This window comes from Solea solea, chromosome 13 (assembly GCF_958295425.1).
Source record: "Solea solea chromosome 13, fSolSol10.1, whole genome shotgun sequence".
Classification (NCBI taxonomy): Eukaryota; Metazoa; Chordata; class Actinopteri; order Pleuronectiformes; family Soleidae; genus Solea; species Solea solea.
Genome location: NC_081146.1, coordinates 2169911 through 2194777, shown reverse-complemented (window position 1 = coordinate 2194777; position 24867 = coordinate 2169911). Strand labels below are relative to the sequence as shown.

At 38.2% G+C, this 24867-nt stretch overlaps 1 protein-coding gene across 2 annotated transcripts in view; it reads right to left on the bottom strand.

Annotated features, from left to right (window-relative positions):
• Nucleotides 1–252: 252 nt before the first annotated feature.
• tmem145 (transmembrane protein 145) overlaps nt 253–24867 on the bottom strand; it is a 72452-nt gene continuing 47837 nt past the window's right edge. Inside the window, exons 11-16 of one of the 2 annotated variants that reach the window (XM_058648154.1) lie at nt 18789–18882; nt 13889–14061; nt 11975–12095; nt 11405–11593; nt 5801–5879; nt 4618–4741 (exon numbers count right to left, since the gene is read on the bottom strand). In XM_058648154.1, coding sequence (XP_058504137.1) covers nt 4704–4741; nt 5801–5879; nt 11405–11593; nt 11975–12095; nt 13889–14061; nt 18789–18882 — 694 coding nt within the window. In that variant the 3' untranslated portion in view covers nt 4618–4703. Of the gene's footprint in view, nt 4742–5800; nt 5880–11404; nt 11594–11974; nt 12096–13888; nt 14062–18788; nt 18883–24867 lie in introns of both variants that reach the window. The other variant, XM_058648153.1, reaches the window with a different exon arrangement.

Here is a 24867-nt window from a genome sequence, read left to right as displayed (position 1 = left end):
TTGTTGTGACTGTGCACTTCCACAGTCACAGAGTGGTGAAATAATTAGGCCAGTCTACATCAGATTGTGACCCGCCTGGAGTCGCTCCCTGTGGTGTTTTACTTTAATGGACTCTCGTAATGAGAACAGATTGTAAATATGATTTACAGATATTAGATTTACACTTTTTGGACACTGGCCTTCATCGCTAACTGGAACACAAACAATTATTAAAACAGGAGCCAAATAACACACACACACACAACCACCAAGCCTTCTAATAAAACAATATTTTTTATTATTTTGGCAAAAAGTGTATATGTACAGCGTATTTAGAATAGTCATTTGACACCATTAAAATGCATCTGAACAGTGCTTCAGTGATGTGCTCTTAACCAGATCGCTCTGAAAAGCTGTGCTGTTTTCTGTCATGCATACATAATCTCTTTAAGTGTGTGTCTAAGTCCTGTCACAGTAATGCAGTGGTTCTCAAAGTGGGGTTCAGAGGGGGCAACACTGGGCGTCTTACATTCCAAATGATGCCTGATGGGGTAACACTGTCAACCTCCAGATTACTGCCACACGCCAAAGACATGCAACCAGATATGTAGTTTTAACACAGAGGTGACAACAGTTCTTTCAGTGAAGGGTCTATGGGTGTGGGTGTAGTCACCTCCCAATTCCAAGAGATGTCACCAACAGACGCAGATCACAATGCCTCTGTACGCAATTGGATAGAGCTCCAACCAATGAGACCAGTGATCTGGATGACGTATGCAGAGCGCATCAACCTCTGCATACGTCATCAAAATAGTTTCGTTCTGCAGGGATTAAAAAAATCAATTCACTCAAAGTCACTTAGAAGCGACCGCCGAATCAAAAGACCATGGCCACCATGTTGGACGTATACAAACGCTGTTAGAAGTTGATTATTTGTTATCATCGTGTTAATCCCTATGTGATTGTTTCCCTGTTTAGGAGATTCTGTAGTTGGCCAAAAAAAGGCGTTCTTGGGCAGATTGAGGCTATAAGCTCAAACAATACATGGTCAAATAAGGAGAGAGTGCACCCTACAAGTCGCCATTGCTTCAGTAACATCAGTGACTTTTGCTACGAAGTCGGCCATGGCAGACGCATGTGGTGCACCTGAAGGTCCCTCGCCCCAAAACATTTGAGAACCCCTGTGTTAATGTCCACATCTGCACAGTCAGAGCAGTGACCAACAAGGTATGTCAGTCAAGTCCTCCAACGTCTGTTCTGTGGAGTCATGGCAACTGTAGCGTCAGGAAACAGCAGACAAAATGGCAGACATGCCGAATATAAAGCACACACATAATCAGAAAGAACGACTAATACTCTAAATCAAGTATCAAGTTACATCTCTAGCAACACTCTTACGATAGACACAACACGCAGTCCTAACATCCTAAAGTACTCCATTACAGCAACATTTCCACTGGTACACGGGGCTGAACATAATCTGAAACATTAGCAAAATCACAAAGGCTGTGATTTGATTGTTCTATGTTCTCATGTTGAATTCATCTTTAACTTGGTATTGGAATATAGAACTGTTAAAGGTGCAGTGTGTAGAATTTAAGAGTATATGTCAAGAAAAATGAAATACAATATTTAAAAATAAAGCTCCAGGCTGCTTTGACCAGGTCCTCAAACTCAAAATAAATATGTGCCAAATATGCAAGAAGAAGACGAAAAAGAATCTGAGGGCCGTTCCTCCAGTTTATCTTTTATCATCACCTGAAAATTAAGAAATGTGGGGTTTGTTATCCCTCTCTTTTACTGAGTCTTGTATTTCAGCTGGTTGCAGTATGTATCTTCACCCCTAGATGCCACTAAGTCCAACACACTGTTCCTTTAATGTTCTGATGGTGATGCTCCATCGTGTTTTAAATCTTCTACACAGTAACACTGAACTTAGGCAGTCTTTAAACACATATCAAATCTCCTCAACTAGATATTATAACAAAAGTGTTCAGCCCTACAATCTGTATATTATTCACCAAATACCACAAAAGAAAATCAAAAAAATCATTAACTTGCTTGTGTTAGTGTCATTTCAGAAATTCTTTTTCCCCATTAGCAGTTTCTCAAATGCCAGTAGCTGGTGGTGAACTCAGTGACTCAACATGAAATTATATTGAGACATTTTGTAACAAAACACATTTACAAGTGTAAGCAACTGGAATACTGGTGGATGTTATGAGGTGACATCATCACGGATAAAGAGACTAAGACCAGGAACATTAAAGTGCTCCATGCAGGACAGACACAATGTACAGTTGTGTTGCTGTTTTCACAGTTAATCTACAAGGTTTTCTTTTCTTTTTTTTGCCATTGCTCAAATTTAGGATACAAAACTAGAAACGTTTTACGTACGATTTGAGTCCGCAAGTGCAAAGAGTAGATGAGTGCAATGAATTCATGTTTCAGGTACGAGACGGGGCGAGGATAAAGTTGAGTGGTTGTGAGTAGGGCTGCAACTAACTAACTAATTATCTTCATAATCGACTAATCTTTGGATTATTTTCTCAATTAATAGATTATTTGTTTGGTCCATAAACACACAATGTTAAAAAATGATGACGCTCTCAAATGTCTTGTTTTGTCCACAAAACAAAATAGTTCCGTTTGAATGATTCCTTTAGTGCAAAGAAACCAGGAAATATTCACATTTAAGAAAAACCAGAAAAGTTGAAAAAAATCTTGATCGAATAATCGATTAGTCGTTGCAGCTGTAGTTGTAAGCTAAATAGAGAGTCCAATAAAGTTGTACTATGCTTTTCCATAGGGTTTAGCATTATGTATGTATTGATTCAGATGTGACAGAATCGATAGGGCAGCAAATGCTGTGATAGTAGTCTTGAGACACGAAGGTGCAGTGTAAAATAAAGCCAGTGGGTGGCAGCAGAAGTCAACTGACATGATGCACCGCAAATGTCCCACATGGCCACTGCCATTGCTGTGTTGTTAAGGATTAATAAAGCAGATTTTTGTTGCGTCCCATTTACATCAGAAGTCGGGAATGGCGTCGGGAGTCACGAAAAATGAATGAACGCAAATGACAACCACTCAAGTACGGTATTTGGCGCTCACTGACAGCATAGCAACACGTCTACAGATAAAATCGAATAAAACGATGTGTACGACTGATTCAACGTGAAACAAATACGACAGAAGTGCTATTGATGGAGAGCCAGATTGGAAATCTGAATTCAGGGGACGTCCCTGTGTAAGGACCATTCCATTTGTAGTTCCGACTACAAATGGAAGGCACCATTCAAAATAATTGTGTAGCACAATATATATCATCATTACATATACATCATTAACCTCTGTATCGTGAGCTTGTAGGAAATACCCAGCCATAGTATTTCAGTAACTTGAAAATCATCCCTGTCCTGTATTGCATTAATACATTCACCAGCCTCTACATACATAGAAATTACACTTTTGAGCATGTGCAGTATATTCTGCACTCCACCTTAAACCAGAATAGTATTTTATGTTGTTTTCCTACAGCACAATAAAAGCTTTGTTTGGAAAAACAACAGAACATGTCCTGTCAAAACAATATACTGAAGTCTATTGTATGTATTTACAAAAGAATAGATGTCAATACACACAGGAAGCCAATTATTGTCTGATCACGTGGAATACATAGTATATCAGTGCTCTGGACAGGAAATACAATACAAACATGCTTAGTTTTTTTTTACCTTGAAGTGCCCACAATAAACATGACATTATACATTTACACATCAGCATATCAAACCAGAAGAACCGGCTGTAATAAACACATTTTAGAAGAAAAATTAAACCAACAAACTCCATATAGAGTAAATATCTATATTTTATCAAAATATGCCAAACATAAAAAAGGCCTTTTTTAAAATGTGGATTTGGAATGAGATTTGTTTCAATGGAATTTCATGATGAGGAAAAATCAAACACATAAAAAAACTTAAACTTAACGAAATAAAACTTTATATATACTTTCTATATACAGTCTAAATACAGTACACACACAACATACACTTCTATATGTGTGTGTGTGTACTGTATCTGTGAAGTGGTAGCTCTCTCAGTTTGAACTATTTACACACTCTCCCGTGCACACGCCATCACTGCCTCATACATATTTGAGCAAAGGTATTTTAAGAATTTTGTTCACTTCTGCTTCTTGCACAGTTATCGTTCTATTGCTCTGGCTACATCCATTTTGTCATGTGTCTCCCTGTGTGACTTTCACTGGTCAGCATCAAAAATGTATTGCTTCTTTATTCTTGAACAAGCTCAGCACGACCCTCTCACTGTAAGTAAAAAAGCTACCATTTAGGGATTTATTCACGGCTTTGTGCTTCCAATCTCTCAAACTTTTTTTTCCAGCTATCCCCTTTGTTTTTACACAGTGACACCCCATTTCCTACTCTCCTCTTACTTGCACTGTCATTCTGTCCTTCAACACCTCCTCTCATCTCCCCTCTGTCCTGACCTTCTCGCCGCCTCACGCCTTCGTTCCGAAACCGGCTCCGCCGCCACCGCTCTGCATGCTGAAGTATTCTGTGAAGGACGGGAGCCGAGGGGGCAGCGGGGGAGAGCGGGTGGCCGGGCGGGGGGGTATCGGAGGCGGAGGCAATATCGATGTCAAGTCAGCGGCGGTGGTGATGATCTTCTGCTCACTGTTCCTTGGCACCTCTGGTCCTTTACAGGCCACCGTCTCCTCCACCGTCTTCACTGGATCCTATAGAGGACATGATAGAGGATGATAGTTTTACACTTTTAAACCTGGTCTCATCCTCAGACTATAGGTCATGTGTTGCCTTGGCCAGAAACTGGAACCATGTGTCAGTAACATCATCTTATACATCACAGGCTGCCATAGATCTATTGGTCAGGGTCGACAACACAGGCACTGGGTGTTCCTGTGTCGGACTGATTTTCTCGATTATTTGAGTATTTGTTTGGTCCAATGTCCACAAACCAGAATTAGTTCAGTTTTTATGATTGTTTTGTCAAATGGAGTAAAGAAACCAGAAAATATTCACATTGAAGAACCTAAATTCTAAACTCTAAAACTGAATAATCGATTATCAAAATAGTTGACGATTCATTTTGTCATCAATTCATTGAATAATGGTTGCAGCCCTTATTGATGGTGTCCTTGGAAGTTTTATTTCTTCCATTTCTTTGTTATATGGAGCAAGAAAGCCAGAAAATGTTTAAATGAAAAATCGATCCATTTAGTAAATTAGTTGACCATTCATTTGAATTTGTTGCAGCCGTAATCATCAATCAAGTGAATAAATGACTGTTCACTGGTTCATTCAAGTCACACAAATAATGTTCAAAGGGACAAACAACCTACTCCCTGGCAATATCCAGAAATAGGTTTTTGGGGGATAAAACTTAAATTTAAAACATATTTCTGTCTGAAACAACATTAAAAACCTTCTTTATCTCTAAATATGTGTGAAGCTATGAAACAGATTAAAGCAAATGTCCACATGTCCATGTGTTCACCAGGTACAGGGAGAAAGAAGAACTCTGATGGGTCTCACAGATGACTTATTTCACAGTTTTCTTTTGTGTGAGTGTATTTGGTTTTCTTTCTTTCACTGTGGTACATTCACATTCATACGTAGATGCTGGCTCCGATTGTGGCGGCACTGCCTCTGTTTGTCATGAAGACACAGATTGCCGCTCATTCAAAGGTCACGTTGGCTGAAAATGTGTATGTGATTTTGCTCTGATGATGAATAAAGCACTTTTTGATGAAACAGCACTTGAACTCAAATGTTACCTGACTGTGAAGTTAGTTTCATGTTGGACATCCCACCCACTGACTCTTTCATATCCAGCAGCAGTCTGCTTTCTTCAGACTAAGAAAAAAAGCATCAGGGTAACATTTAATTTTGACAGTCCGTTGTTGACTCTCTATTAGTAAACAGATATTCAGTATCATGTCAACAAATAATCAGTTGACACTTGACATACAATGGACTAGTAGACTCTAAGTTGTGCTTCAAGTATCTCTAAACTTAACCCCCTGTGTTATTAACAAACATTTGACTAGTATTAGTTGACGATCTACTTTTGATTAACTGAGTATTTGTTGACATGATACTGAAAACCTGGTGATAACTAGTAGAGAGTCAAAAACGGACTATCAAAATAAAGTGTTTACAGTATCAGTTCTGCAGACAAACCTAAGACAGATTTTTAAATGATCAGAGTTGCAATTCTGCACCGGGTCCACGGCATGTTGTGCTTAGAGAAGCAGCTACTTGACTCATTCAATGACCCTCGTAAATGTCATCACTTCTGTGCTGTCCACATCAGCCCCGGGTGAAAAAATATACAAAATAAATTCATGCAGGGGTGAAAATGAACTAAAAGCAGGCGGGCAGTGGGTGGTAACAAATATGTTCATTTTTCATAATTAAACAAAATGTAAGATTATAGAATAAATCGCTTTAATCATGACAAAATTACATATATTTAAAATCAGATATCAACAAAAGGAAACAAGACCATTGCATTACTACGTGCAATTAATTCATACTGACATGGTACAGTTACTGTGTGAGGCTTTTGTTTTACTTTGTCATTTCATTATGTCTTTTGATCTCTTAGAGGCTTTGTAATATTTTGTGAGCACACATGGAGTGTATTATTATTATTATTAGTATTATTATTGTTATTGTTATTTATGCCTTTTGTGTTTTTTTATTGTTGGCAGTGGTTAATTGAAATTTATATTGAAAATATGCGAGTAAAAACGAAGCACGTCGGTATCACAGTATCACAGCTACGGGTCGGGTCACCAGGCTTTTATTAAAGTGTATGGGTGCTGTATTGCATTAGCTTCACAGCTATGGGCGGGTTTAAAAAGAGTGCAGGACTCTGCTACACATGGATTTTGAGCTTCAAGGAGTAGCGAAGAGAAGCATTCAAGGATCCTTGTAAATTTCACTTCTGCACATGGTAGTCCACTGACTAAATGCTTACTGCTGCTTCCATCTTGTGATGCACTTGTGAGTAATTAGGTCATTAATCATTAATTAATTAATGATTAATTGCCCAATCGCCCAATAAATCAGCAGCTTTTTCATCTTTTAAACCATCGTTTTTCTGTCAGCCTTTAAAAATCCATCTATCTATCAGGCAACCTCAACTGCACACCTATGATTACTATATGATAAGTAAGATCGGCCTGGAGGACATGGCTGAAATCAATACAGATGTTATTAAGGATATTTCAACATCAATATACAAGACACGATGTGAACTAGGACATTTAAAACTTTGACAGATGTTCAATAAATGTTCCTATAACTTTACTGTATGAGAATTTAGTGTGTCTATGAAAGGGAGAGCATTTTCAAACTTTAAAAAACTATTTTGTGTGCAGATTAGTTTTCTGTTTACTGAAAAAGTTGACGACACAAATGAAATGATTTCAGCCTCTAGCTGCCATTTTCTATGTAACAGTATTCAGACTCCCACTGGGAAACAAGGGAAAACATTTTTAGCAACTTAATAAAAATGCTCACCCAGTAAAACTTTTGCTTGCTTGAGGTTACAGTATCTCTATAGGCTCTATGTGATTACTGTTTCATCTTGCTGTTTGTTTTGACTGGAAATGTGTTTGGAAACCGCTCACTGTGTGTCACTTTGGTCTGAATGAAATCTGCATGAAGGACTTCAAATGCCCATGTCAGAAAATAAAACATTAGAACTTACTGATGGGGGCAGCAGTGGGTCAAAAACTCCTGACATGAAATCCCTGATTTTCTCTATGGAATTTGGTGTGGGGAGTGAGCATTATCCAAAGCTTCCACTAAGAAGAGAGAGTCTACGGCAGATTTTATGAGATGAACCCTTTTGTTAAGAGGCTGAAATCTATTGCTGGCAGCCATGTTTTCAGTGATAGTTGCCATCTGTGTTTCAGACTATTCCTTTAAACCCAGAGCAGCTTGATGGTGTGAAAATGGACATTTTATATATTCTTGCTTTTAATCTTAACATCAAATGATAAATTAGTTTTATGTGACATTTTTTCAATTTGGCTTCAGACCACATTATGGCCCAAAGACCGCTGTGATAACCTCATAATTCAGCCTTCAGGCCAATTTCTGGGAAACAATAAGAGAACAGATTTACTGTGTTCTTTCATCAAATAACCCGGGTCTAATGACTCACTGTGTCAAAGAAAGTAATCAACTGCAGCTACATTTCCTTCGCTTCAATAAAAAGAGAAGACGGAGAGTCTCTGTGCAGCAACAATGACGAGCGACTCTTGTTTCCCACCTTGACTTCAGGACCATAAAGTCTTAAAGGCCAAGTTGAAAATGATGTTGTTTTATTGGACTTTTTTTTTAAAGGGCCACTTATGCCTTTTCGTGCAAGTGTCGTCCAATTAGTTGTCTCCAGCAAATGCATCAATTAAGCTGCCAGATTTCTAACAAGAAGCAAGAGAACAGAGCACATAACTGCTGCTTACACTGCTTTTCATTAACTGAATCGATTTTTGCAGTGTCAGGTTATAAAACACTGAATGACTTGGGAACAGCAGAGCAAACTTTATTCTTCGACACTTCCAAATGTAAATTAAAAACTACTTTTCTCCACTTTCATTTTATTGTATCGTTTGACTATTGACTACTACATAACTTCATGAATTTTCATTTCCATTTTTATCTTTCATTTTTAAAGCCTTCTTATCCACTTAACCCTCGGTTGGGATGAAGAGCGGATGCACACGTCAGTTTGTAACCACTAGTTGAGTTTGGGGTGGGTGATGTAATGATATAATGATATTAGAACGATTTGCCAAAGCAGAGAGATCGTAGTATCGTCTATAGGACACATTCTAGCCATTACTGTTCTTTGCCTTTGCACAGATGCATCCTTTTTTTGTCCTCAGCCAAATCACACTATTTACTTGTCCACTTCATACAGGCAGTGTGGTCTATTTTTCATTCCCACTGTGTTTGATTCCGAGCGTAGCGGGAAGCCATGGCTAAAAAATGAAAATAAAACAGAGGAAAAAGAAAGAAAAAGAACTCCATCGCCATTATATGAAGTGGTTTGGCTTTTCTCCCAAACAACAGTTATATGAAACATTTGGTGACACACTGACATGGTTTTCACCCACTTAAAGAGACAGCGTCCTAAACAATGTGCTGAGAGTGAAACAGCAAGGAGAGGCAACAGGAAACCTGAGACCCAAACTAACCACTTTAACACAAACAGTCTGTATGAGAAGCAAAATTCTGCAAAGTCTGTTAATCTTTTAAATTAAAGTACACATTTTGAGTAAAACAAAACTTATGTCGTATTCACACCAGGCCTTCTAATTTAATTCCTAAATTGTTTGCGGAAAATGTCTGAGTCCTGAGTATATGTGTCATATGTTCACAGGAAACAGAAGTTTTCTTGGTCACCTGTTCACTCGCCTTCTCCTTCAGTAATTCTTGATGCACACTCTTCAATCTCACAAACTTCAGTCTCAACATCACTGCATGGTTGCTGGTAGGTTCCTTGCTACATGGGTAACCACTGAGCTATAACAAGCTCACACACCCCCCCCATGTGCCCATGATGAGCTGAGCCTGTTCAACACACTGAAAACACACCGTGAACTCAGATTTGACATCTGTAATTACACATTTTAATTGACGAGATAAAATAATGATTCATCTCTCTATGACCACGAATGCAGCAAAATGTCTGCTGCTCTTAGACAAACATGCACCGTCCCTGCGGATTCTACTGGTGTGGTTTAAGATTCAAGGACTTTCTTTTGTCACTTATTTCTGATCATGTGTCTGAAAACAGCAATTTGCACCGAGTTCAAAGTTCCCCAGACTCGGCAGTACGTCTCAGCAGGCACGACATCTTAATTTGGTGCTGCCAAACTTTCTGTTTAGTCACGGTTCTGTTTTCAAATCAGTGCGTGTGCTTTGTGAGGCTGTGCTTTCTGTCACTCACCTGTCGCCCACGGGGAGAGCTGAAAGTTTCCACACAGAAATGAAACCTATAAACGTGTCTGCGTACAAACTGTACAGTTAAAGAGAAACCCTCTAATTTAAGGCGCTGTTAGACGAGAGACAGCAGGTCATTTCAAGCTGGGTTTGACACAAGGATGCAACAAAAACTGTGCACAAATAAGCAAAGTACAGCAGTAAAGTGATGAGTAAAGGTAGAAACACAGATAACATTACACCATTACACTTCACCAGGGTCATACAGGGTATGTGACCTGAGTGGAACTGAGGAATTTGAAGGAAAATGAAAACAGATCATTAGAGTCACCTTATCTCTAACGTGACTTCAGAATGTCGGCGTCAGTTAATAGCTGTTGTGCATCAACTCGTTCTCATTGTTATTGCGGGGTTCTGCCCACACACCAAAAGAGAGTTGCTGGGTAGAATCCCCTGCCACTGACCACTATTTTTCGAGTGTTGTGCTGTGTCTGTGTCAAGTGGTGGATCTCTGCACCTGCACTCAATTCATTCATCCCCTCAGTGCAGATGTCGGCCTCTCCTGCCACAGATAACAATTGTCTATGTGCATTTTGTTTCCAGTGAAACCCTTTAGTTAAAACTTTATTTCTGTGTTCTGTCTTAACAATCGCACTCATTTAAGGGGGAAAGGCTAAAGTCGTGATCGTCTTACCAAGTTTATTTTTAGCAGCAGAATCAGCTTCTAAAGTTGTTTTACTTGTACAAGAGCTATGCAGCTTTTGTGCTCTGAACTTGCCAACGAATGCTGCTGGCGACACGAGATCTAAACACATTTATATATTTAAATATACACACCACAGCTTAATAAAAGCCTATGCCATTTTACTCTTCAGTAACTCATGTTGCTGTTAGACAACCATTTTTGACTGGACACTGAACTTTGTATCCTCATCACTCAGATATGGATACAATGAGGATGAGGATGAGTGATTTTTGGCTTTTGGGGAATCAGGAAGATCATTTGGCACCGATGTTAATCCAAACAAAGATTTTCAAACACCATTGTCACAAAACAATACATTTGAATTTACTGATGGAGGCAGCAGTGGATCGAAGACCCCTGTGTGGCACGATGTAAAATCACCAAGCACAAACTAACTTGGATAATCCTGTTGAACTGCAGGATAAAGCAGCAAATGTATCCTCAAGATAGTGTATCTTTATGTGGGCTGTAGATTTTATGAGGTGACTTGATTCAGTTTCTGCTTGTGTCCCCGCAGCAGCCATGTTTTCAGTGACAGCAAGCCTCCGTGTCTAATGCTGGTTCCGGAGCTGGAAACATGCATGGCGCTCTAACTCGTGTAAATGTCACTACTTCATAAAACCACCAGTTCCTACATTAACCACAAATTCCATGAAATTAGGGTTCAACTCACTGATTGGATGGAGAAGAGTTCAGTGAAGTTAGGTTGTGAATCTCCCAGGAAGGAGCTGTTTCCATAAGCATGATGGGGGAAACTCTCTGCCCCCTCACCACCCTTAGGACTGGACAACAGGATCCCAATCTGAGATGTTCGAACATGATACGGGAAGTTCTTATTGGCTGCAGAGGGCCTTGTGATAACCTGAAGGCCAAAAGAATAGAAAGACGTGTTCAGTGTTGACGATTCGTCCACATATTATTATGTATTTACATACAGTCTACAGACTAAGATCAGCATATACAGTACAAATGAGAAGTGGGAATTGCAAAGCGTGCACTGGGCAGGAATAGAAAATGACATTAGCATAAGAAGTGTGACCTATTAATAAAGAACAACATGTCGGAGGTGAGAAAGAGCCGGATAATGTGTGGAGGAGACAGTCAGCATGAGGCATTTATGACTCCAAGATAGTGAATAATGAATGATGTGATTTGGCGCTGCACAAATAAAACTGATTTGATTTGGTCTGTATGAATGACAGAGGCAGTAATGACACTGTGTGTGTGTGTGTGTGATACGGACAAGGAAGACGATGTGGGCGTAGAGGTGGATGCCGAGCTGAATGCCATTGACGATCTTCTCCCGGGCCCAGCGAGGAATCCCGTAGTTGGCGATCAGAGCCATAACAGGCACCGCGAAGAACCTGTGGAGGCAGAGTGAGTAGATTTATCTTCACAATGTAGAAATCGCATGGTAGCCTCTCTTGAACTAGCCTGGCTAACTTAATCTCATCTGAGATTGAGTACGAGTCTGGACTTCCTACAGGCGTGACCAACGGATGTTGATCAAAATGTCTGTGTGTTCACCAGCTTCCTGTAACTGCTCGCATCCGCTTCAAGACTCGAGTGCTTGCGTTCCATGCTACAAACGGATCCAGTGCAGCCTACATTCAGGACATGATGAAAACCTACACCCCAGCCCGCCCCACTCCGCTCTGCATCTGTCCTGGCTCCCAAATGGTGGAACGAGCTCTCCATCGACATCAAAAAAAGAAAACACTTACTTGTACATTGCACTTTATAGTTTGGCTTACTTGAAGCACTTACTTACTTCTAGCTCTTGTTTGTTCACAAATGTTGAAATGCACTTATTGTAAAAGTGTCTGCTAAATGACATGTAATGTAATGTAATGTAATTGTTTGCATTTTGCTTCACTCATACTGCAGGTGTTTGCTCTTCCAGGCTGCCGTAAAAAACATGGCAGTGCAAGATGGCGGCCTTGGCAAGCAAGACCCTTGCATTAGGCTTATTCTACAGCCACAAAAAACTAATGATTTTTACGTTTTAGTGATCTTACTGATTTTGTCCTGATGGATATTATTCTGAATGAAGCAGAGCAGTAATATTGTTCGAATTTACAGATTATTTCCTGCCAAAATCAGCTATAGGAGGCACACAGCGTACAGTATGAGTGAAAGGCTGCAGTTTCAGTGGGACAGCACGGCTCTATACTAACATGTATCTCAGATTATTTTGTTGAGCTCAACGTTTTCCAACAGATGTATAAATCTCAAACAGAAAGAAATTAAAGTAGTACATGTACACCCACACCCCACTGCGAGACTGAATCAATGATGTATTCAACTTTTGCTGCTTCCTTCAGAAACAAGTTGTTCCATTTGTGTTAGAAGCAAAACAATGTTTGGTTATTTCATTATGGCTTTTCAAATAGACGGGAATTTTGATAATCAAATTAGCCCTCTGATTCATGAACAAATTAAAATAATTAAAAACCGTCAGATACAGATTTCCAGATACAGACGTAAAGCACAGAGAATGTAAAAAAGAGGTGTAAACAAGATAAAATTAATACCTTTCATTGAAACTGATGACATGAGTGTGAGAGGCAGAGGAGCTGAGCAGTGTGTGTGTGTGTGTGTGTGTGTGTACAAATACTGCATATGGGAGCATGAATTATTCTAATAGAAGAGATCTCAGTGTCATATATGTAATCATCTATGGTGTGAGCGAGACAGTGGTCGGGCTGTAAAAATAAACAACCATTCATTCCAGGAAGCGTTAAGCATCAGCATCTCATGCACATTCTTACAAAGCAGCATCAATTATTCAAATGGAAGAAACCTCACACGGAAAAATGTGGATTCTTCTCTACTTCTGCAGTCTGTGGTTCAGGTGCTATGATTCACAGCAGTGAGTCTGTCTGTGTGTGTGTCTGTGTCTGTGTCTGTGTGTGTGTGTGTGTGTGGAAGCTGCACAGTCTCACCACAGTGAGTCTGTGTGTGTGTGTGTGTGTGTGTGTGTCTGTGTGTGCGTGTGTCTGTGTGTGTGTGTGTGTGTGTGTGTGTGTGTGTGTGTGTGTGTGGAAGCTGCACAGGTCTCACCATAGTGAGTCTGTGTGTGTGTGTGTGTGTGTGTGTGTGTGTCTGTGTCTGTGTGTGTGTGTGTGTGTGTGAGAGAAAGCTGCACAGGTCTCACCATAGTGTATACGTGGTGAAGAAAGGGACGTAGAAGGGTTGTTTCTCTGGATAGTGTTTCAGGGAGACCAGCACGGCGTAGCAGAACCACACGTAGGCCAGCAGCTGCAGGCCCATCAGTCCGTAACCTGCGGGGCTGTCGTAGGCGTACAGCACTTCACCTGGGTCAAAGAACTGGCACAAGGACAGGAGACGTTGAGCCAAAAATGGAAAAGCACACAAACATTCGAAAGCCAGCCAAAACTTTCAGACATTAGAAAAGACATTTATTCTGCTTCCCACTCCTTAACAAATACATGAACTTTATTTCATTGTTCATTTGCTTGTCTTGAAGGAAGGAAGTTGTACTCAAACATTTCACTAAGTTAAAAGGATTGAGGATTTTTATTTATTATTTTATTTTATTTGAGGTACAGAGTTAACATGCACAGCACAGAGGACGTGACCTTGTCTCAATATTGTGCAAAAACAAAATAGAATAAAGAATAAAAGTCTTGTGCGACATGAAATAATATAATATAATATAACATTTTCAAACTCCTGTACATACAAATACACATTCCTTTACATTTAAGTTCCAAATCGGTAAATAGATAAATGTACTTAAATGCAAATACAGGAGAAATGGACTTAAGTAGAGGAACAAAGTAAATGTACTTTGTTCCAATGCCACCACTGGCACTCTGTGCTCTAATTACTAAGATAGATCACTGAGATGGTTCAGCTGATTTACTGCGATGGCCGAGCCAAAACTCAGCTTGTAGCATCCTGTGTCTTATTGCTGCAGGAGTCTTTGACATTGACACTTCTTCTATTCAACTAGGTCATGTGTGTGTGTGTGTGTGTGTGTGTGTGTGTGTGTGTGTGTGTGTGTGTGTGTGCGTGTGTGTGTGTGTGTGTGTGTGAGTGTGTGTGTGTGTGCTGGATTGCATTTCACACTCCAGTGACTGGATAGCATTAGCCATACAAGGTTTCTCTCACTACATAATGCATAGGTCTGACCGCTCAGCATGGAGCTTCTAGGGATTCAACCAGGAAACCAGAGCCTGGCCCAGGACCAGGAACACTCTTCCAGTCCACACTTCACTTCCAATTGTAACCTAGTTTGCCATATTTTTAGCAGGAGCTCCCCAGAGGTTTGAGCTCTTTAACAGCAGGGACCACGTAAGAGGGCGGCAGCAGCAGCAGCAGCAGCAGCAGCAGCAGCAGCAGCAGATAAATTACAATGCTTCAGATCCACATATTGCAGGGTGAGAGATGGCTATAGGCTCTTGTATTAAATATAGCACAGATACATCCACAGCACTATTCCCACTGGGTCATTTCCATGTTGATTTCAAAGACTATAACACACTGCCATCAGTGCATATGAGTGAGCTCAAGTCTCTGTAGTACATGCAAAGTAACAGCGACACACTAAGTGTGTTATTAATTCATAAGCTCACATGCATCAACATTGGTGAGTTGGTGAGACCTGTTTTCATCTTCATAGATGTTATAGAACATGGAGACACAGAATCATTAGGATCAGACACACACCAATTAATGATCGTGACCTCTGTGTTTAATAGTCACAGGTGGGACCGTCAGCCAAGACATTTGTTAATCTTGTACATAAAGCACTTATCTGTGCAATTGGATATTGGGCGATATACTGTAAATAACTGCTTTGTCTTTCCATTTGTCTGTTCTCATACATGGTCAGTGGTCAGGCTACAGAATGAATCGCAAAATAATCAAAATGACAACATGAAAAAGTCTAACATATTTGAGTTCAAGTATTTGTTTCAGAAAAAATGTGTGAGAGGAATTCAATCACCCCAAAATCTTGCTCTTGGATGAAAAACAAATGCTTTGTTTGTTGACATACCTTTAAAAAATGATCTTAATTTGTCTTAACATTAAATCAACAGTAGAGGCCTCTTAATGATGCCTAAACTAAAGTGTACTGTGTAACGAGGTATGTAGGGTAGTGACAGAGATTACGTTTGAGAGAGACGGACGTAAAATAGACAAAATGGAGTATAAAAAATGTTCAGTCACACCATTTTTCAATACTATCACTATTGCAATATCTGTCAAAATAATGTTTTACCATATCATGTGACTCTAGTCAATGCAGGAAAATGCACTTTGTGTCAGTTTGTAAACCGCTCTCTCTTCAAAGTCCACAGAGAAAATCTGAGATTTTTCATTATGACACACAGGAGTTGTTCCTGCGTCAGTAAGTTCACATGTGTTACTTTGACTTATATGCTTGAAATCCTTCATCTGGATTAATCTAAGTGACAAATAAACAATACCAAACAAGGCAGCAGTTGAGCAGCAGCTCCTGTTTTCCCAGCAAGCTAAAAACGCTCATTTTCTGCATGGAGTTTGGTGCAACCTGCAGTTTATCAGAATGAAATGGTGTCTAATAGTGAAATGAAGTGGCAAACATATTCTTAACATAATGTAGATTTATACAGGCATAGAGTGGCATAAAGAATGTGTTTTGTTGAGGGGATAAAATCTGTGAATCAAAGCTGGGAGCCATGTTTTTAGTGAGAATGCCTGTGTCCCTGTGTCACGCTGGTTCTCAGTGGTGTTGCTGTTGACCCTGATAACGTGTTAGCATTAGCACCTCAAAAAAGCTGAACCAGCACAGAAGATATTGATTATTGAAATAGTGTCATATTTTTGTAGTTGATAGAAGCCAAGCTGTTCTTGGCAGGATCCATCATTTCTCAATCATGAAGGAGTTTCCTTGTAAAATATTCATAAAAATCAATGTTTCAGTGAAATGGGTGTCTTGACGGAAAAAGCTATTACATCCCGCGTTGATCTGTGTGCTCGAACTCTTCCCTGAATATTTACGCGATTATTAAAAGTGCAGAACAGCGATGAACACTAATCCAGACAGAGCAAGTGCAGATTCAGTGTCTGACACTGTCAGTGAGAAAGCTTACACTTGTACTTGTCATCATCAGCTGGAGAGGTGCAAACCTCCAGAGTGCTCACGTGTTTTATGGGTTTGGAAAATGAATTTAAACTGACAAGTTTTCTTTCAATGACAAGTGGAACAAATGATTTTATTTGTGTGGAAATTACAGCGAATGCTGGATAATGATAATTAACTGATTCATCTTTCTCTATATAGTGTCAGAGGAACAGAGGAAAATGCCAATTTACCAGAGGCTAAGTTGTTTCAAAAACAAATTATTTTTAATTACACACAGCACTACAACTGTCACACATCTAACAAACTATTAATCACAACTTTAATTATATTTTTTCAGTTGTGGTGACAAATATAGTTCATTTTTATTTCCCATTCAGATATATTCTGCAACTGCAAAGTCCTGAGTTCATTTATTAATCACTAAACCAAACAACAATTTCATGAGAAGTTAATAATGGATTAATATTTCATGTGATGAATTCATTTGTAGGATCTAGTGATGGGACTGTACGACATTATCGCTCAGCCTAATACACTTATTGGATGAATATTGTAATTAACTTACAATAAGTTCATCATGGTGAATTTCTACTCATTAACATGAATTCATTTCATTTTTTAAAGTATTGCAATGCGGAGTTGCATCTTTCCTCATGGCTTTTTAGGACAAAAAATGTCCTATCTGTGATAGTGATGTCTGCTTAAGTTCAAGTTGAAATTTGTTTTAGTCAGTCATCACAATAATATTGTGAATCACAGTGATACTGGTCAGAATAATCGTGACAGGAAATCTTGTATCATTCCATGCCTAACCCTTTAACACCATGGGATGTGCCTAACCCTGCACAACAAGTGCACTTTGCATCACGTGTGACGAAAAATTCCAACTGTTTCTGAAAGCTGAGAAGTTGCAAGTTACAGCCAACATGTGGTTATTGAGGTAGTTTCACTCGAGGAAGCCGGCAAATCAGTGTCTTTGTCACCAGAGAGGAGAGAGTTGTACATAGTTTCTTTATGTTGGCCTGATTTTGGACATTTAAACAAAGACTCAAACAAATGTTATTCAAAATATGTTTTACACTGCTCAAATTTCAAATTGAACACGTCGTGTACAGATACAGCGTTTTTTTCTTCATTATAAATTGTTAATACACTATTTTAACATGCAGTAAATTGTAAATAACTGCCAGATAGTGAAAGTTATTCTGTGAAAAATGAGCAAAAGCACTTAGTCACAGGAAATGTTCTGGTTAAAATAAGCAAAAAAGTCCAGACCGACATTTTGAGGCTTAGGTGTTAAAGGGCTTATAGGATCAATCAAGAATTTCTCAGTTATTTTGTCACTGCAAACCAAACATTATCAGGTTATTACATGTTCTTACAATATACACATATTTGAGATGAATAGTTCCATTCAAAGCTTGTGAACCAATGAATCAAGCTGTTTTGTAAGGATATTGACGGTTTCCAAAATAAAACACCAGGAGCACTGTATCTCTGTCTGAGTGCAAGTCTTTGAATGTGAAAAATAAAGAAGTTTCAGAGACGTATGCATCATTTCTGAACAGAGGAGCACATTGATATCTACCAGTGTACTGTAAATCAGACATCTCTGTACAGTTTTCACACATTCCTACATTTGCACTTTTTAAATGAAAACATTATCAACTTTGAGATGTAATAAAAACAAGTGTCCATGATTTCTGAACAACACTGAGACATTTGATACTGATACATCAAGACATCTATGTACAGTTTTAGAGAAATTTCTATTTAAAATTTCTCCAAAACTGTCTTATATAAAAATGTCAATACAACTTTATCAGTCTTGCTCAGGTGCAGCAGCAATACGCTTCCATACATATAATCAGAGTATTGTACACTTAATAGTTTAACTTTAATAACAATAAAAACAAATATTAGTTAGTGCCGTGTGTGTGTGTGATGTGTGTGTTTGTACCTCTGCCTCGTAGATGAAGAGAATGACATATGTGATGGTGTAGACCGTCATGTAAATGCTGAGCTTCACCGAGCCGCTGTGGCTGATCCTCGCCCTGACACACAACACAACACAAATCAAGAGGTCAGAGGTCACACACAAGTCAGAGGAAGATAAGAAACAAACAACCACAGACATGCACATGTGTGGGAGGGAGGGATGAAGCACAAAAGGGCACAAAAACACCAGTTTGGACGCTTAAAGTTGGGGTAGGCAGGACCAAAAGAGAGAACTCTGACCTAAAACAAAGGTGCACATTTCATATGATGCAATCTTTCAATATCTGAACACTTTATATATTACATTATACATTTTATTGCATTTATTGTCTGATTCTGTTTCCTATTTTTGCAAAACCCAATTTGTTCTGCACATATGCAAAAGTGTGACTACTTCCTGTCACCGCTAATGTATTATGACACTTGTGGAATTACATAGAAACGTGTATTTATGTTTATAGAATGAACTAACACTACTAAACACTACTAAAGCCAAAGATAACACAAAAACCTGTATTTTATTTTCTAAGGATAATCCTTGTATGTATAAAAACATTTTTTTATTTTATATGTATATATATATATATATATATATATATATATATATGTATATATATATATATGTATATGTATATATATATATACATATATATATATATATATATATATATACATATATATATATATATATATATATATATATATATATATATATATATATATATAACTAATAAGTAATATAACATTGTTTTATATCCATGAACCTGCTGTAAATGGTTTCAACAGGAAGTAGTCTTACAAAACAGATTGGGTTTGTGGTACAAATAAGGTTAGTGACAGTGCTGAAACAGAGACTTTTCAACACCAAAGACACAGGAACATGAATAGAATAGCCAGTAGGAGGCGCCCTCTTTTTCCTCTGAACTGCCATTAGACTGGTCAAAGTCTCCCATCATGGACTTTCAGATCATTCCAAGGCTGGACTCTAGAGAGGGTTTTAGTTGGACTTGGAATGTCAGCTCTGAAATGGGAAAAGGGGGGCGTTCCACTTTGCTGCTCTATTTAATTTGAGTCAGTTGAAAAGAAAACAGCAGGATCTTAGAGAGCTGGTCTCACTGGATACTTTGAAATCAGCTCGAAATAACTGAATCTGGCTGTAGATGTTTTTACTCCTTCACACAATTTTGTGGTGTTTTTTTATGTTTTATGATTCTGCACTTTATTTTATTATTCTTTAAGATGAATATTTTATGAATATTGTGATATTTTATGCTTTTGTAAATGTAACTGAAGTCTGTTATTCTGTCTTGTGTGAGTAACACTGTTAACTGTGTTGCTGTCTGTCTTGTTAAAGAGATTTTTTTTTATTATTAAAAAAGTAAGTAAAGTTTATTATAATAATTATTATAAATGACTTAATGCTGACAGGTTATCTTTCTTTTTCAATAGCCCAAATAATTCCAAACCAATGCCAGACTGTAAAGTGGCTTCAGGTGAAAAGTAAAATCTCATCACATCTTAATTCTCCTCCAACTGTAAATCGATGCAAAATAATCCATAACTGGACTTACAACAGAACTAACAGAGCGTTAAATATTGTGTAAATTAATGAATGGGTTTCTATCAAATTCAGCTGCTGGTCTCACTGAGAATGTTCTCAATATTTATCCATAGATGCATTTTGATTAAATAGGGAGAGAACTACACGAAGGTAAATGTGTGCACATTCATGAAGACATTCTGTATCAAACACAGCTGTTAGAAGCACATAGTTGCTTATTTTCCTGGTTTCTTCATGTCCTGTTCCTTTTTTAGTACTTTAAGTACTGGAAAATAAATCTCTTTATTTCATTATGGATTATTAAATAAACTATAGGTCGACAAGTTCTATATTTTTAATCAACTATTTTGATAATTGATTGAACTGTTCAGTATTCAGTGTTCTGCTCCATAATTAAAACACACTTTCAGATTTTTCAGCTTGTTAAACATGAATATTTTCTGGTTTGACAAACACTGATCAACATTTAATGCCTTTTTATGGACCAAACAAATACTCGATGAATCAATAAAATAATTGGCTAACAATTGATTAATGGATTACAATGTTAAGTGAAATAAATGATGAGGTACATAGAGAATTCCATCCCCAGCTAAAAGGTTATCTAATTGCCAGATTGTACTGCAATCCTGGAACACAACACAAAGCTTGTTTTTAATAAGATTGCAGTGCTTCTTGCAGTCTAGGTGACATTTTCTGGAATTATTAATCAATAAAGGCAAAAATACACTATGTTGCCTACCTCAGCTTTAATCTAAAACCATCCACACAAACCCCACAAGACTGAGGTTAATAAGAACAGAAATAAATCTGAGCTTTATGACGATACACAGGCTGCAGATTCATGGCAGGCTGCGAAGAGTCTGTCTTAGTTTTGCCTCACAAAAGCAGAAATTACTGGCTCATTATTTCAAGTCAACATAAAGAAAGATTTCAGCATTACACCTTCATCAGCATTTCAAACAGACTTAAGCTCAGAGTCATTCATCACTGTGCACACACACACTCACACACTAGAATAACACTGGTGTAGTAATTATCACCAGAGTCGACTCATCAGTCACAGCAGATAAGTCACAGCCGTGCTTTAACCTGGACGCTAATGCACTTTTATATTTATTCACCGGGCTTTAAAGGACGTCCATGAGATCACAGAGTCATGTGTAATCCTCAAGACAAAGAAGGAGCCTTGAAAGCTCACTTCAGAAGTTCACACGTGGAAAACATACACCGAGATCAAATGAACCTGAAGCAGAGCCCGTCTTCAGTGTGTGAGCTGTGGTGTGTTCATGATGACTCATCACCTCTCAGACTCAAACACCCTGTGAAATACAATTTAACTCGCTGCTGATTGTGCACTGAACAGCCCTCGACTCACATTAAACCCACTGAGCGAGTGCGAGTGGCGTCTGGCGATCAAGTGGGAGAAATTATAACTACATTTCAGAAGCAGCTGGACATATTTTTTTTATATATATATTTTATTTTTCCTCGACTGACCAGAGGAGTTTGAAAATGGGAGTGGAGAATTAGAAGGAGCAACGACAGCCGGGCGAGTGTCAGTCAGAGGCAGCATGGAAACATGCTGCCTCTGACTGAGCACTTGTAAATCTGTCTGTTGTGCAGGTCGTGTGAAATGATGCCTGTTAACAAGAAAAACGTCCACCGAGCTTAGCCAAAGAAAACTGAAGTCTCAGGTGCGATGTAATTAACTCTTGAACGATTATGAATGGATGAAGAAAAAAAACATAACAAATAAAACAAAATCATTCTCTACCTATTTTAAAGCTGTAGTGCGTAACTTTTAAACAACAAAGGTGTTAAATTCAAACCATTGTCAAGTGAGTTCACATGATGCAAATTAAAGGTGCTATATGTAGAAATGTATCACATTAAAGGTACAGTGTACAATTATTTTGCAACATTTATTTGTGAAGTTGCAACTGAATGTCCGTCAGCCTTCAGTTAGCATCAAAACTCACAAGATATTTAGTTTTTTAAATTGTGGGTTATTGTAAAAACATAGTGGTCCAAAATGGCCGCCTTGGCGCAACCGATAACGTAATAACGGCCAATAATGTAATAATTTAAATGGAATAAAACCAATAATGTAAAAAATTGCCAAAAATGTAATAACTTATTACATTATTGGCCTTGCATTAAAAAAATCCTTTGATAATGTAATAACTGAGCCAATAATGTAATAACTGAGGTATCACTTTATTTTATTTTCAATTTCTGGAGAGAAAGTGTCACACTTAGCCTTAATATTGCATCTTGCAACAGATATTATTATTATTATTATTATTATTATTATTATTATATCCAACCTTATAGATACCCCTCCACCCTCAAAGCCCCCTCCACAGGAGGCCTAAAGGAGCAATTAGAAATCAATTTGGATTTATCTGTCACTCTTAGGGTTCCATCATAGTACCCTGTGTATCCAACTCTGTGACCATACCGACGCTTTGCAGTTTTCAGTATGGTATTGCAATTCACCGCCAGAGCGCTAGTGGCTGCGGGAATGCGTCGTTAACTGACCAATGACAGCACTGCGGTCTCCATTGGTCTCTGTTGCCTCGACGGATGATAACATTTTTTGGAGGCACACGTCGGGCTACAGAGAGGCTCTCCGAAAGAGTTTGTGACGATGGAGAGGGCAATTTAAAGCAAATTTAGCAATTTAATGTTGCTTTGTAGATCAGACTGGCCCTAACACTGTTTTGGCCGATTCAACAATCCCAGAGTAAAAGTAAAGCTTTGTTTATGATACTGGCAAAGTGCTCTCTGTAGCCACGGAGAGCCCTCTCCATCATCACAAACCTGTCGGAGAGCCTCTCTGTAGCCCGACCATGGATGTATTATAAGACCTGGACAGAGCACCACCCCTTACCCAGCACATATGCAGTAGTGTTACTCCCATCAGGCCTTTCAGCTTGTGAACGAGCCGTCGTTCTCGACTTGCTTGGCACGTCCTTAAACAGTGAAAGGCATGATGGGAGGACGCTACTGACTTGCACAGGCGGATTTCATGAATACTTCGGGCTTAAAACCATGGATTTGTAAATGAATGTCAAAACCAACGATAGTGAATAGAGTAAACTGAAAAGTATAATGAAGTCATTGCAGGTTAAAATGATCAATTTAATGGTTCATTTAATTGACCGTAGCTATGAGTTTATATGCGTTGTTTATGATGATTAAAAAAAACAATTCCATTGAATATTAACCATGAATATGATTTTGGTCTCATTGCTATGCTTTGTATTTTGATTTAAATTTCAAAGTTCACAATTCTAACTGTTGTTGTAGGTGGTTTACAAATAAAGCTAACTTATCATTATAATTACAATTATAGTAAATATAATAATCATAAAATATTAAAATAAAGTCAGGCCAGAAAACATGCAGACTCACGATCATATTACTAGGAACAATAACAACGTGTTAAACTTAATTTTATAACTCCAGATTCTTTCACTCTAATTCATGTGTTCATCACATTTATCTTATCAGTAACTTTATGAACAGATAGTGAAGATAAGACATTAGTGGTGAAGTGACCGCAGATCTCAGTGCATCACACCGTCATCTGCCCCGTGTTCACGATGTCAGTATGAATCCACACAGCAGCTCGTTTATACATCGATAACAGGTTTGAAAATAAATGCTAATGAGCGACGAATAAATAACTGTTGCAATCTGTTGCAAGATGCAATATTAAGGCTAAGTGTGACACTTTCTCTCCAGAAATTGAAAATAAAATAAAGTGATACCTCAGTTAATACATTATTGACTCAGTTATTACATTATCAAAGGATTTTTTTAATGCAAGGCCAATAATGTAATAAGTTATTACATTATTGGCAATTTATTACGTTATTGGTTTTATTCCATTTAAATTATTACATTATTGGCCGTTATTATTATCGGTTGCTACACGCTTCTATAGAGATGAGCCAGCTCCTGTTATAATTCACGATAACTATTTGTACAATCAGGTCATTGTACAATTATATAAAAACATCAAGTATACAGTAAGTATAGAGCTCTAATTATTTGTCTTTTCTTTAATTGTCAAATTAAAATAATTCGACCTAAACCTTTAAGCTATAATACGACCATAATCATTCAGAGGTGAATTCCAGTTGCATCGTTTTTGTCCAAACAGAATAATAACATCAAAAGCAACAAAGGTTACACACTGCAGCTGTAATGAGAGGACTTACTGTCTCTATTTAAGCTGGACAGGGTGGCTCTACAGTCATACATATGCATCTCATCCAATCATTTTGTTGATAAAGGTTGCACATGTGCGTGCACCACCATAACCACAACTCTGTAAATAATATATTGTACTAGTAAACAATAATAGAAGTAAATACTTCAGATTACTGATCATTAAATGAATACATTTCTGCTGCACTAATCAAAAACAAATCTTATCATGTGAGTGCATCGGATGTTTATCCACACA